Genomic DNA, 13013 nt, shown 5'->3' on the forward strand with positions numbered 1-13013 from the left:
CAGGTGTCCCACCATGGCTAAGTTATTTCTGTGCAGTCGCCTGGGGGCAGAAAAGGCACTTTCCCAACCGTGCTGTTCCCAGAATTCTGAATTCCAGATGGGGAAACAGCTCACTCTCCTGGCAGTCTGCATAATGTGGTGTTAAGTTCAAGGACTGAAAGATATGTAAAATATTAGTGTGAAACTTCAGATTTTCACTCACTTGAGCTGTACAAAAACAAGCCCAAAACCCCGGGGTTTTTTTTAAGTTCGTTGTAAAAATTCAGAGTTTTTTGAACAAACTGGGGAGCGCTCTTGCTAAATTCATGGAAAATATAAATACACCATTTATACATAAAACAAGGCAACTGTAGCTTTGGTTTTGGAGCATTACAGGTAGCTCTGACCTGTGGGACTGTTTTCCTCCCCAGATGTCCTACAGGAGCTGCTTTCTCACTTGTCTCGTGTCTCTGCCACAGGTGTGAGGCTGAGAAGCTCCGCGAGGAAAACGCCGTCCTGAAAAACGAAGTGACTTTATTAAATGAAGAAGGGAGTGCTTCCAGCCTGAAACTGAGGGAGCTAAATGGATCCAGGGAAGAAATGAGGTGAGAATTCCATGGGGAATGTACCCTGTGATGCCTTCAGGCTGTGGCTGTGCCACAATGGGTTCATCCCTTCTCTCCAAGCTCTTTTGTGTGCTAGGTGCTGTACAAATCCAAAATGGGGTTATTTCACGGTGCTGTTGGACATCCAGCAGCCTGACAGGTTATTCCTCATCCTTTTCCCTGCCCCAGCTTGTCCTGCCCATTCCCAGAGCCAGGCAGGGGTTTTAGCTGTAGGCATTGAGGAGGTGACCCAGTAACATACATGAGCACAGGACCTACACAGGAGCTGACCTGATGCAATTATTTGTGCTTCAGCAAAAGCAGGGAGAGGCTCATCTGACAGATTATTCCAGTGGTTGGGTCTTTGGCAAGTGCAGAACCCTCCATGATCCTGGGATTATTCTTCCCCTCTAGAAAAGATCCACTAGGGGCCCCTTGAGAGGTGGAGCACTTGTCAAGTTGATGCAGAACAGGGATGCTGAGCAATGAATAAATATCCACAATTACCATTTCTGGTGATGTTAAAAACAGCCCATTTTTGGAATCATTAAGGTTGGAAAAGACCTCTAAGACCATCAAGCCCAACCATTCCCCAGCACTGCCAAGGCCACCACTGCCCTGTGTCCCCAAGTGCCACATCCACACGGCTTTTAAATCTCCCCAGGGATGGGGACTCCACCACTGCCCTGGGCAGCTGTGCCAGGGCTGGACAACCCTTTCCATGAAGGAATCTTTCCTAATATCCAATCTAAACCTCCCTTGGCACAACTTGAGGTGATGTTCTCCTGTCCAGTCTTGCAGTTCTGTATATTAATAATTGATTTTAATGTTAATGAGCTTTCATTTTTCCATAGGCAGAAGATAGAGGCTGTGAGAAAGGAGAAAGTGGCTGTGCAGAAGATGGTTGACAACCTGAAAAAGCAGGTGTGTGGCCTGAGCCCAGAACCTTCTCTGTGGGAATCATAACTGCATCAAAGCTGTTCCTTGGGTGGTCACAAAGGCAGCAGAAAATGAACATTTTTATAAATTTAAACTTGTTGATAACTGTTTTATTGCCTCTTTGGGATTGATTTGAGGCTTGTTTGACCTGCTCCTAAAACAACAGCTGTAATTGTGTCAGCTTGCAGGCTTGAGAGCACTTTCCATAGTCAACGTGGAAAGTTTATTTCGTAGAAATATAAAGTTTAAATCTTGTGTTCTGTAGTTTTTGTGTGATTCTCTGCAGTAGCCCATGGGAAATAGAGATTGTGATTCAACCTCTACTCGTTTCCCAGCTGGCTGGGTCTAGGAATGCTGCCAGTTGTATTCCTGTGGCTGCTACTTTTATTTTAGGGGTGGCTTTTTAGAAGGTTTGAGTAGCTTTTACATCCATGTCATCTTGGTATTGCTTAGGAAAATACTTGCTTAGAATAATCTACTGGGTAACCCTCAAAATCTACCTCAAAGGGAAAGGGGGAACAGTAGTGTGCTGGGTGACTGATTTAACTGGTCTAATTAAGGCCAGTTATGAGAAATTAACTGGTTGGAGTCACTGTTTGAGTGACACTTGCCAGATCTTTAATCACCTTAATAGAAAGGAAATACCCAAAATCTCATTCCCGGTGTAAAATCACTGCTGTCCCCACTCAGGTGGCGGATCTGAAGACCAGGAACCAACAGCTGGACTCTGAAAACACAGAACTGAGCCAGAGGAACTCCAAAAACCAAGCAGATGTGCAGGATCTCAATCAACAGCTGGCAAGGGTGCTCAAGCAAAAGGAAAGGGAAGAGGGAAAGTGTACCCTGGAGGAATGGGAAAAGGAGAGGCTGCTGCTGAAAGAGGAACTGGAAAACTCCAAAGCAGAGGTACAGGATTTGATAGGACAGTTGGGCTTCAGGTGTTATGGAATTGGCATCCTTTGGAATTGTCCTGGGATGTGCATGGGATTTCAAAGCTGAGCTTTGCTAAGTGCTGGCTTAAACACAGCAGCAGCCAAAAGCCAGGAGGGAAAAATGTGGAGGTTTGTCTTGAAAACACAGCTTAGTGATGGCAAATGTTTCCCTGCAGTTTCCAGCATGGCTGTTGTTCATCCAGTGCCATCCCAGCTCTATCCAGTGGCTGCAGCATCCTCTGCTTAAACTTTGGTGCTCTGTGAGTCTCCTAAATTAAAATCTGAGCCTTTTATTTTTTTGCAGTCATCAAATATGGTGTTGTCTTTGGAGATGGAGGTGTCAAAAATGAAGGTTCAAGCTCATCTCCTGGAGCAGGAGAACCACATCCTCAAGCAGGAGCTGGAGAAGACAAAACAGGTGTGGCATCTTACTGCCCAGAGAAGGTGTGGCTGCCCCTGGATCCCTGGGAATGTCCTTGGAGCAACCTGGGGTAGTGGAAGGTGTCCCTGCCCATGGCAAGGGGGGAGACTGGGTGGGCTTTAAGGTCCCTTGCAACCCAAACCCTTCTGGGATTCTATTTGAGTGCCATCAGATTGATATTCACCATCTCTTCATGGATGAAAATAGTTAATTTCTTTAAAGAAAGTTCATAAAAGGAAGGGAATGTAACTCCTCTTTGAAACAGTTCCCAGGTGCAATGCACAATTCTTCGAATAAGGTTGGATTCACTTAGACTTTGCCAAAAGATTTTTGGGAATAGTGGATCTACAAAGAGAAGCTTTGGTCAAGATAAAGATTAAAAGCTCTAATCGAGGAATAGACAGGGCAAATGGGACCCACAGGAGAACATTTCCCTGTGTAACAGGAGATACAACCCATATTAGCTCCATTTAAGGAGTGAGCTCTTCCAGCATGTCCTGTCAGGGAGAATTCCTGTTGCTAAACCCATCTGGAGATATCAGAGTCTCACAATGTCTGAGGATAATTTCCTGGAGAGCTCAGTTATCTCCTGTACAAGCACAGTTCAATTGGCTGTAAATATATGCTAATAAACACAGATAATGAAGCCTTCAAATGAGTCAGTTCCCTGATTAGGGCTCCACAAAGTCATTTTCTGCACAGTGTAAAACACTCAGTTGAGGCACCCAGTGCTCAGGGTCGATAATGGTCTTAAAAAGCAAAAGCAGCTGAGGCCTATTCAGAGAGGAGTGGATTGTGGCTGGAGTGTAATTACAGGCAGGAGATGGAATGAGGAAAGGCACTGATAAAGCACTGGGTCAGCTGGGAAAAGGACTGGAAGTCAGCAGTGCAGTGGTTTTCCCTCTGTGTGTTTTAACACAGGGTGGTTTAGGTGGGATATTGTGGAAAAGTCCTTCCCTGTGAGGGTGGAGAGGTCCTGGAACAGGCTGCTCAAAGAAATGGGCTGTCCCTGGATCCCTGGAAGTGTCCAAGGGCAGGACAGGGCTTGGAGCAGCCTGGGATAGTGGAAGGTGTCCCTGCTTATTCCAGAGGGATTGGAACTGGACGACCTTTTAAAGGTTCCTTCCAACCCAAACCATTCGGGCATCCCATGATTTTCATGCCAAATTTTGCAACAGCACAGAAATGCAACTGTGAGGGGTTTGCTTCCCACAGCTGCCCAGATGTTCTGATCTCTCTGACCTTCAGAATGAAGTTTCAAGTTTAATTACTAAAAATGAAAAGCTGCAGAAAGAGAAAGAAGCCCTGAGTGAGGAACTGAACAGATGTGTTGATAAGGTAAGAACTGCAAATCCACATCACTACGTGCTGTTAAAATTCTTATATCTTTATCTGTATCACCATAACCTATAAAACTTCTCTGGATATATTTTTCCTTACCCTCAAGCTGGATAAAAGCTTAATTGCCACTGCCTGGTTTTTATTCCTAGCTGGTCTTAGAGAGGAAAGCTTAAATTCTGGAGCCAAGCTTTACTGTAATTTGATTATGTAGAAAATTCCAAACATTGCAAGGAAGAGAGGCCAGGATATAAATATTGCAGCAGGACAAGAAAGACAGTGTTCTTGGACTTCTATTGCAACTCTGCCATAGTGTAACTCTGAACTGGAGCAGAGGAGTCTGCACACTGTAAATAATAATCCCATTGTGTGGAAATTCAGGGAGCTGAGGGGTTTTTTGCTTTCCTGTGTTTTCTTTCCTTCCTTCCTTAGCTTTAATTCCCTCTAGGGTAAGCCTTGAAGTCAAATTGAGTCCAAAAAATTCCTGAGTGAGGGATGGTTCCTGATGTAATCTCATTGCAGGTAGCTCAGGTCAGCTGCTTGGAGAGTGCAATCAGCAGCTTGAAGCAGGAGCAGAAATCCTGGGAGCAGCAGAGCCAGGCCCTGAAAGCGCAGCTCTCCGTCTCCCAGGACAAGGTATAAAGCAGGGATTTATGTTATAACCCTGGATAAAGGCATTTTGATCATCTCTTGTAGTGCTTTTTCTCATTAAAGCCCCCTTTTGATGTCACGCAGCTGAGACTGGCTGCTTTGAGGGGCTTTCAAAGTGATGCTCTTAAAGGGCAAAAGGAAACTTGTTAAACATGAGGGACTTTTTCTCTCTGCAGCCGAGTTACCTTTGCCAATTCCCTCTGCCTGGTGGTTCCTAAAATACTGCAGAGACTCTGCTCTTGCTCCTCTGTCCTGGTGCAGGCTCATCCTTCCTCAGGCAGGGATGGGATCAAGTGGTTCCCTGCCTGGCTGAGCATTCCTGGAGTTTCTCCTTGGCCATGGGCTGCCAGGAAGAATAAATAATTCAAGGGAAAGCTTCTTCCCAGCATATTGCAGTAAATGCTCAGGGCTGAAACATGTTTCTGGTGAATGCAGCACTGTGGCTCTATTCAAAGTGGATGGCTGCGAGCTTGGAACAAAAAGTTGGAAAATCATTTGGAATCATAGAGTTTTAAGGTTGGAAAAGCCCTCTAAGATCGAGTCCAACCATTCCCCCCAGCACTGCCAAGGCCACCACTGCCCTGTGTCCCCAAGTGCCACATGTCCCAGGGATGGGGACTCCACCACTGCCCTGGGCAGCTGTGCCAGTGCTGGAAAACCCTTTCCATGAGGAAATTTTCTCAAATATCCAATCTAAACCTCCTCTGATACAACTTGAGGCTGTTTGCTGTTCCTTGTTCCCTGGGAGCAGAGCCTGACACCCCCTTCAGCTCCACCTTCCTGTCAGGGAGTTGTAGGGAGCAATAAACTCAATTTAACATTTTCAAAGGGGGATATCAGCGTTTTAACTTCACTCCTTCCATCAGAGATCCTAAATACGTGGCATACCTGCTCCACACAGGGAATCCTGGCCTAGCAAAAGCCAAGCTGTGCTCCTGCTCCTTACAGGTTCAGAGCCTGGATGAAACTCTGCAGAGCACCAACCTCCAAATGTCCCGGCTGAAATCCGACCTGCGGGTGACACAGCAGGAGAAGGAAACTCTGCAACAAGAGGTGATGGCATTGCACAAACAGCTGCAGAACACCAGTGAAAAGGTAAAGGGCTTCAGGGCTCTCAGTAGGTGTAGCTATAATTATTGTATATTGGGTATAATGTGCAGGTTTTAAGCTGATTTTTAAAAACTGTGTTTTAAGTATCGAACGTAAGCACAGGCAACGATCAGTCCCTCCCCTGAGTCTCCATTCTTCCCTAAAAGAAACCTTTTACCAATAAAACCCCCAAGTCTGTGGACAATGTATTCATTTACACCTATCAACTATAAAAATTAACCAGCTGGTCGTTGACAGAGGATCTAATTTTCAGTGCAACTTGGGTTTGAAAGGTACAGAATTATACCAGCCTCTCAGCTACTGAGGATTTGTAACTGAAGGAGGTTGTAGACAGCAGTCTTGGGATTGCTGTTAGGAATTCAGCTACTAATTTGGCTTATTTGCCATGTAATTAAGGAATATTTAATGTCCATGTGGAAGAGAGGCTGTTTCAGAATTGTACAACAGGAACTCAATTACTGCTATTACTGAATGATATATAATACTGAGTTCTGTTTGGCTCTAAAGAGAGCATAAATTGCTTTTTTTTTTGCGTGTTGCTGAGCTCTGTGCACTCCTTGGGCACACAGCTATTATCCATGATTTTAGCAGGGAGAAGCACTTGGGGCTTTGCACATGGGATTTCTTAGGGGAAAACAGTGAGTGGGCCGGGAGGGAGATGGGAATGCTGCGGCTTTGGAGTCTGCAGTTACTGAAAATCCACCTAAAACCCACCTGAATAGAGCAAATGTCTGCTTCTTTGTTTAAGGCCTAACCCTGCAATTCTGTCTGTCTTAAGAACCGGGTTCTGGAAGTGGCTGTGCCTCCCTCAGGGCTGCAGGACCAGCGGGGGCCAATCCACTGGGATGAGCTGGAGCAGCCACCGGAGCAGGAGCAGAGGCTGCTCAGGCAGGAGAACGAGAGGCTGCAGAGGGAAGTGCAGAGCACTAAAACAGACCTGGCTCACTCCAGGGAAAAGGTAACCTGGGCAAGAGGACAGATCACTGGAGGGTTGGGTTGGGAGCTCTGGAGGTCACTTATTCCACCCCCCTGCTCAAGCAGGATCACTCAGACCATTCAGCACAGATCATATCCAGGCAAGTTTTGAGTATCTCCAGAGAATGAGACTCCTCAACACTCTAAGGGGATTTCTTTTCTTTAAAAGACAATCCTGATAATTCTGAAATCTTATTTAAGATTTCAGTCCAACTTTGAGTTAACAAAAAGATTCTTAATATTCCTAACATTCTTCTTGTGCAATTTCTTGGCTCGCAGTATTCAGTGGATTATGGGGAGGAGGAAGGGAAAGAAGGCCAAGATCTCAAAGCAAATATGTCAAAAATACCCCAGAGTTGCCCAGAGAAGCTGTGTCTGCCCCTAAAGTGTCCAAGGCCAGGTTGGACAGGGCTTGGAGCAGCCTGGGATAGTGGAAGGTGTCCCTGCCCATGGCAGGGGGTGGCACTAGATGGGCTTTAAGGTCCCTTCCAACCCAAACCATTCTGGGATTCTCTGAGTCCAGAATCAACTGGTACTCGGTATTTTAGATGAAGTGGAATTATCTGGGACATCCTTCCACATTTGTTCATCTCTGATCTCCTCAGATCCGACAGCTGGAATCCACAATCCTTTCCCTAAAGCACCAAAAGCATCAAAGCCAGTCAGGGATTGTCAAAGCCATAGAGCAGGAGAAGCTGAGCTTGAAGAGAGAGTGTGAACAGCTTCAGAAGGAGTTGTCATCTGCAAACAGGAAGGTGAGTTTTGAGTGGCAAACACACAAATCAGTGCAGCAGTTTTGATCTCTCAAGAGCCCAAGGGATAGGCTGTAACTTTCTTCTACTCTGAATTTTCTGCTCTTTGCCTCTCACAGTTCTGTGTCTCAAGGAGCTGACAGGGCTCTGTGCATCTGCTGTGAGACATCTCTTGTAGCAAAGCACTTGTCTAAATACTCCTGGTTTTTAGACTTGAGTTTCTTGATACTCAATGATTGATGAGGGGGAAAAAAACAGATAAAATGAGAAATTGCTGCTTTTCTAAGGAAACTTCTTGTCTCTGATAGATCAGTCAGATGAATTCTCTTGAACGTGAACTGGAAACCAGCTCAGAAAACGAAGGGCTAAGAAAAAAGCAAGTCAAGCTGGATGATCAGTTAATGGAGGTACTTTTCAATCACAGTTGACTGTGGGGCTCTATCACTATCTCACTGAATTTATTTTATTTTAAAACAACTTACAGATGTGTAGTAACAGACAAAACTAACTGAAACTAGAAGAATTAACCTCTCCTAATGTTTAACCTCATCTTTCATGACCAAGTTGTGTGGCAAACATCCTTCTCTGAAGCGTGTTGTGATTACTCATAATTCACATACGGCTTCAGATATAAAATCAAATAGCAAAGAAATTTGTTTCTGTACTTGGGGCAAGGCTGTGACACTTCCCTCTTCCTTCCTAAAACATGTCACCTCAAATTTCCTAACTACTGTTTGTGTGATGCTGCTCTTAATGTAGAAACCTGTTCTTATTTTCTCTGGGAATAATTTGCTGAATTTAAGTCTTATCTAAATCAGGATAAAATAACAATTTACACAGCTTACTGTTAATTTAAAGGCACCAATGACAACTTCAGTTGAGATTCTTCTACAAGCTGTTGTAAAAGTTCTGCTGGAGGTGGAACATGCTGGATATCAAAACTTAGGAGTCCTTGGTTATAGGAATGGGCAGCCTTACTGTGTTTAGTGTGTCCCATAAGGTCAGCCCTGACCTCCAAGTTTTCTCTCAGCAGTCTTGTTTAAATTTGATAGCCTGGATTTGAGTTTAAAACATGACACATTAAAAAAACCAAACCAAAACCTCAATTTTGACTTGTTCCATAAGTCAAAGCATCTTTTAGATGAGGCTTCTATGCCACTTTATAGAAGGCTTCATGTTTCTTGTCAAGACAGCAAATGGGAGCCATTAGGCTGAAAATCCTATGTAATTAGTAACAAAACTGTAAAAGCCTAATTAGGAAATAAGAGATTTTGACAAGTTAATGAAAAGACTGCTTATATTCCCAGTGCATTTATTTATATTGTCTTAATTAAGCTTTGGGAAAATGCCAAGCACTTAAACCCATAAACACCGAGCCCGGGATGGCATTTTCTCCTGAAATGTGTCTTTCAAACAATCAGGATTCTGTTCCTCCTGCTAACCCTTTCCCAGCAGGTGTGTACAACATTCCCTCAGTGCTCTGTGACTTCTAACGCTCTCTTTTGTGCCTGTTCTCCTTTTGTCCATGGCTAACCTGGCTAGAACTCAGTGGTTGGAACTAGCAGAGAAGGGGGCACTTCTCTCTCTGAAATAGTGTGCAAAGGTAGAGCAATAATTTTTAATGTACCACCATAGCATGGAGAAAACATTCCTTTATTTTTTTTTTTATGGATTTCTTTTTTTTTTTCCTTTTTATTCCATGCATCTTTTAAGTAAAGAAGCCACTGTTCATTTCATTGTCAATTTTGGACAGCTGCACTGGGTTCTTTGTGGCCGGTGTGTTGTGCAGTGTGGTTCTGTACTCCAAGGAGCTGCATATTCCTAAGGGATTGCCATGAAAATGGACAGCAATCACTGCATTCCAAAAGAATTAAAATTGGGAGTTGAGAGAATGAAAAGTGGCTTCCTGCTAACCCATTGACTGTGAGGCTTGAAGGTGTTTGCATATTTACCTCTGGTGCCTGCATGCTTTTCTACCAGACTGTCCAATGTTTCCTTAAATTAATTTATTTCTGATCCCATTGGGCATCATCCTGATAGTTTAGCAAGTTCATGATTGTTCCATTTTCTTCCACAGAGGAATACAGCAGGGCTATATTGTTTTCATTGTTGGTTCATTAGTATTTATTTTTAAGATGCTGTTAACACTACTTGACTGTTTCCTCATTAGTTACTCATGTGCTTCACAACATGACAGGAACCCTGAAAGAAATTCTACCAAAAGCTCATTATTTTCACTGTTTATATTGTCAGGAAAAGCACAGCTCCTTTACAGACAAAGAGAACCCCTAAATAGCTTTAAAAAGTACAAATCATTTTATTTTGAAGTATTTATAAAGCTATTTTCTGTTTACCTGGACCAGCAGAGATATAAGATGGTAACAGGGCCAGAAGAGCTGCACCACTGTGCAAAATATTTAGAGACTAAGTCATTAACTGAACTATTATTCCAAATTGATAATTTTGCCCCCTTTGAAAGGAAAATTAAAACCACTTTTGAAAGGAAAATTAAAACCACTTTTGAAAGGAAAATTAAAACCACTTTTGAAAGGAAAATTAAAACCACCAAGAAGATAACCCTATACACCTTTTCCTAAGGGAACAGAGTAATGGTTTTGATGTAACAGGTGACAATTTATGATGTGATCAACTGGTGACCTTTATGGGAAGAAATTATTAATGTTACACAAATTCCAACTGCAAATGAATTTTTCTGAACCATCAGGGATTTTTACTGTCCAGTTCTGGTCCTTTTTAGTATCATTAATGATTCCAACTGTGAGTTAACTTACCTGGGTTTTACTTTAGTCTGTGAAAATTCTAAATTATTTCACATGACTCTCTTGGCTCATAATTTCCCCACAGTCAGGAGTGAACATTAGGAAAGATCTATAGGGTTTTAAATACTGAATTCTGAATGTAATATAACCAGAGATAAATGTTCTCTCTCCCTCCTAAAGACTAGAAACAATCAGCACAACTTCAACCTTCCCCTTCAAATGGGAAATTGGAAATGGGAAATTACTATTACTTAAAGTCCACCATAGGCCAACTAAACTTTGATAGGAATTCATCCAAAATTTAGTGATTTTTTTTTTTTTTATAATTCAGGCCTGAAATGATGAATCAAAGCCCAGCTTCCTTTCAGCTTCAGCGCTGCATGTGAAATCCCATCTTTTCTTTCGTTGGGGGAAAAGCTGCCTGCTCACCATCTATCACTGAGTCCAGGCTTGTTTTTCTCACCCACGAGAGATCTGAGAGCAAGCTGCTGCCTGGAGCAGCCCAGGCAGAGGGGGCAGGTGCTGATGGCTGGGATTTTTGCCTCCCCAGATGCTCCAGTCCGGCGGGATGCGTAGCCAGAGCCCGCGCTCCCGGGAGCTCCAGCAGCAAGGCTGTGCCCCGGTGCCCAGGGAACAGATCCTGCAGCTCCAACAGCAGCTGCTTCAGGCAGAGAGGAGGAGTCAGCACCTCCAGGAAGAGCTCGAGAGCAGAGCCTCAGGGACAAACATGCAGCAGGTAAGGTGCTCCTTGAAAGTGAAAATTTTTAAGGTATTTGGTTTAGTTGTCTTGGGTTTTTTTTTTTTCTTCTGAGGAGATCCGTTCTCTGTTTATGCCAGTTCAAAAGTTGAACTTTGATGCCAGCAAGGATATGTGCAAAAGATGCTGTTCAGCATGGTTAGCCTGAGCCAGAGCTTCGTTTTGAAGTCCTCTTAACTTTTGAGTTAACACATTTAACTGGCTTTTCTCCTTCTGCTCCATGTGCAGTAAGTGTTTATAGGGTTGGGTTTTGTTTGTTTCTTTACCTAATGTCCATGTCTGGAGCTGTTATTTTTAAAATGCACCACGCCAGATATTGCACAAGCATCCATCACATAAAACCCTGATTTGGGCTGTTGTTGTCACATGGAGTTGTGTCAGTTGTAGCAGAGCAGAAAACAAATTAATCCTTTTTATAAGGTCAATCTTCCTGATTTGGCCATGAGACAAGACATTGGTACTGTTGTACAGAAACTTCAGTATTGGCATTTCTGAGGGAAGACCAATTCCAAGGAAGATTAATTCATCCACTGCCCATGTTGGGCAGAATCACTTTTAGTGTTGTTTGGATTTTTTACCTTGTAAAACAGAATTATAGGCAATAGAAAGGTTTGTATCTCCCATATAAAAAATGCCAAGTGATCCTTTTCTTCAAAAAGTAATTGGATCTCTAAATCTCTAAAGCTTTGGCTCAGGCCATAGGTCTTAAAAGAATATTACAACTCTATCTTCTGAGAAAAGATAAAGCTGTAAATAACCTAAATGTATATTTAGTATTTTATTTCTCTTAGATTTATTTAGATTAGATATTTATTTAGATTTATACTTAGATAAATAAATGAGATAAAATACTATTAGCTATTTATTCATCTGTTAGCAGGAAAAAAAAAACCCTCTTATATTCTAAACTTAGATTGCAGTTAAACTTTAAAATAATACCTTAAAATAATAACAATAAGACCAAAACGTTGAAGCTCAAAAATCTCTGAGCATAGTAATAGGGTATTTCAGGAAAAATAAAGATATTATGGAGAGAGTCTTGGCAGTAACCAGTTTTTGAAGTTTCCAAAACTTGGAGTAAAAATTCTTTTTTAAGAAAGGCATCAAATCAAAATGTTTCTTAAAAAAAATTTAAAAAAACCCCCGAACCTTAAAAGCAAACAATTTAAGGTTAAGTAGAAATAAATTGATTGTAAGGTTCCTTTCCAGAAGTGCATCACCACAGGCTGAGGTACTTGGTCCCATTCCACAGAGAGCAAAATGTGCAGTTTAAATTAGAAATCAATCAGAGCCACATTGCAGCAGGGGCAGCTGCAAATGAATGTGCTGGGATTGCATTAGGAGTGATGACTTTGTAATTTAGCTTTTGAAATCAATCTGCAGACGAGTCACATCCTGGAACTTGTAGTTCTAGAGAAGAATTGCTCCTGCATTTCCTGGAAAAGCTTTGTCAATTTAAAAATACTTACGGAGAGGCTTTGCAAATATTTGCTGTCAATGCACTAATGCACTCAATCCTTTTATTTTTTTTTCCCTTTTTTCCTTAAAGTGAGTGGATATTCTGGTTTATAACACCCCTTTTTTCATGGACTTTACTAGATAACTTTCTAAATCATTATTAAAAACTCACATTTATAAACATTTATAAACAAAGCCAGATTTATTTCAGTTTGTCTCCACTTTGCTGCTTCTCATAAGCACCTCCTGCTTTCATCTCTGTTGATTTTTCTTTGCCATCCTGGTTTTTAGGGTTTAACATTTAGTTGAGCTCATT

The 13013-nt window shown here is 42.4% G+C and overlaps 1 protein-coding gene across 12 annotated transcripts in view; it reads left to right on the forward strand.

Annotated features, from left to right (window-relative positions):
* NIN (ninein) overlaps positions 1 to 13013 on the forward strand; it is a 59531-nt gene that overhangs the window by 38701 nt on the left and 7817 nt on the right. For 8 of the 12 annotated variants that reach the window (XM_042047353.1, XM_042047352.1, XM_042047357.1 and 5 more), the window contains 11 exons: positions 459 to 584; positions 1439 to 1508; positions 2214 to 2429; positions 2760 to 2873; positions 4092 to 4214; positions 4737 to 4850; positions 5814 to 5960; positions 6754 to 6933; positions 7556 to 7705; positions 8011 to 8109; positions 11033 to 11218. In XM_042047353.1, coding sequence (XP_041903287.1) covers positions 459 to 584; positions 1439 to 1508; positions 2214 to 2429; positions 2760 to 2873; positions 4092 to 4214; positions 4737 to 4850; positions 5814 to 5960; positions 6754 to 6933; positions 7556 to 7705; positions 8011 to 8109; positions 11033 to 11218 — 1525 coding nt within the window. Of the gene's footprint in view, positions 1 to 458; positions 585 to 1438; positions 1509 to 2213; positions 2430 to 2759; positions 2874 to 4091; positions 4215 to 4736; positions 4851 to 5813; positions 5961 to 6723; positions 6934 to 7555; positions 7706 to 8010; positions 8110 to 9244; positions 9306 to 11032; positions 11219 to 13013 lie in introns of those variants that run through there. The other 4 variants (XM_042047362.1, XM_042047355.1, XM_042047356.1 and 1 more) reach the window with 4 other exon arrangements.

Source organism: Corvus kubaryi, unplaced genomic scaffold, assembly GCF_017639235.1.
Source record: "Corvus kubaryi isolate FWS band 111438036 unplaced genomic scaffold, C.kubaryi_AGA036_p1.0 66, whole genome shotgun sequence".
NCBI classification, from domain to species: Eukaryota; Metazoa; Chordata; class Aves; order Passeriformes; family Corvidae; genus Corvus; species Corvus kubaryi.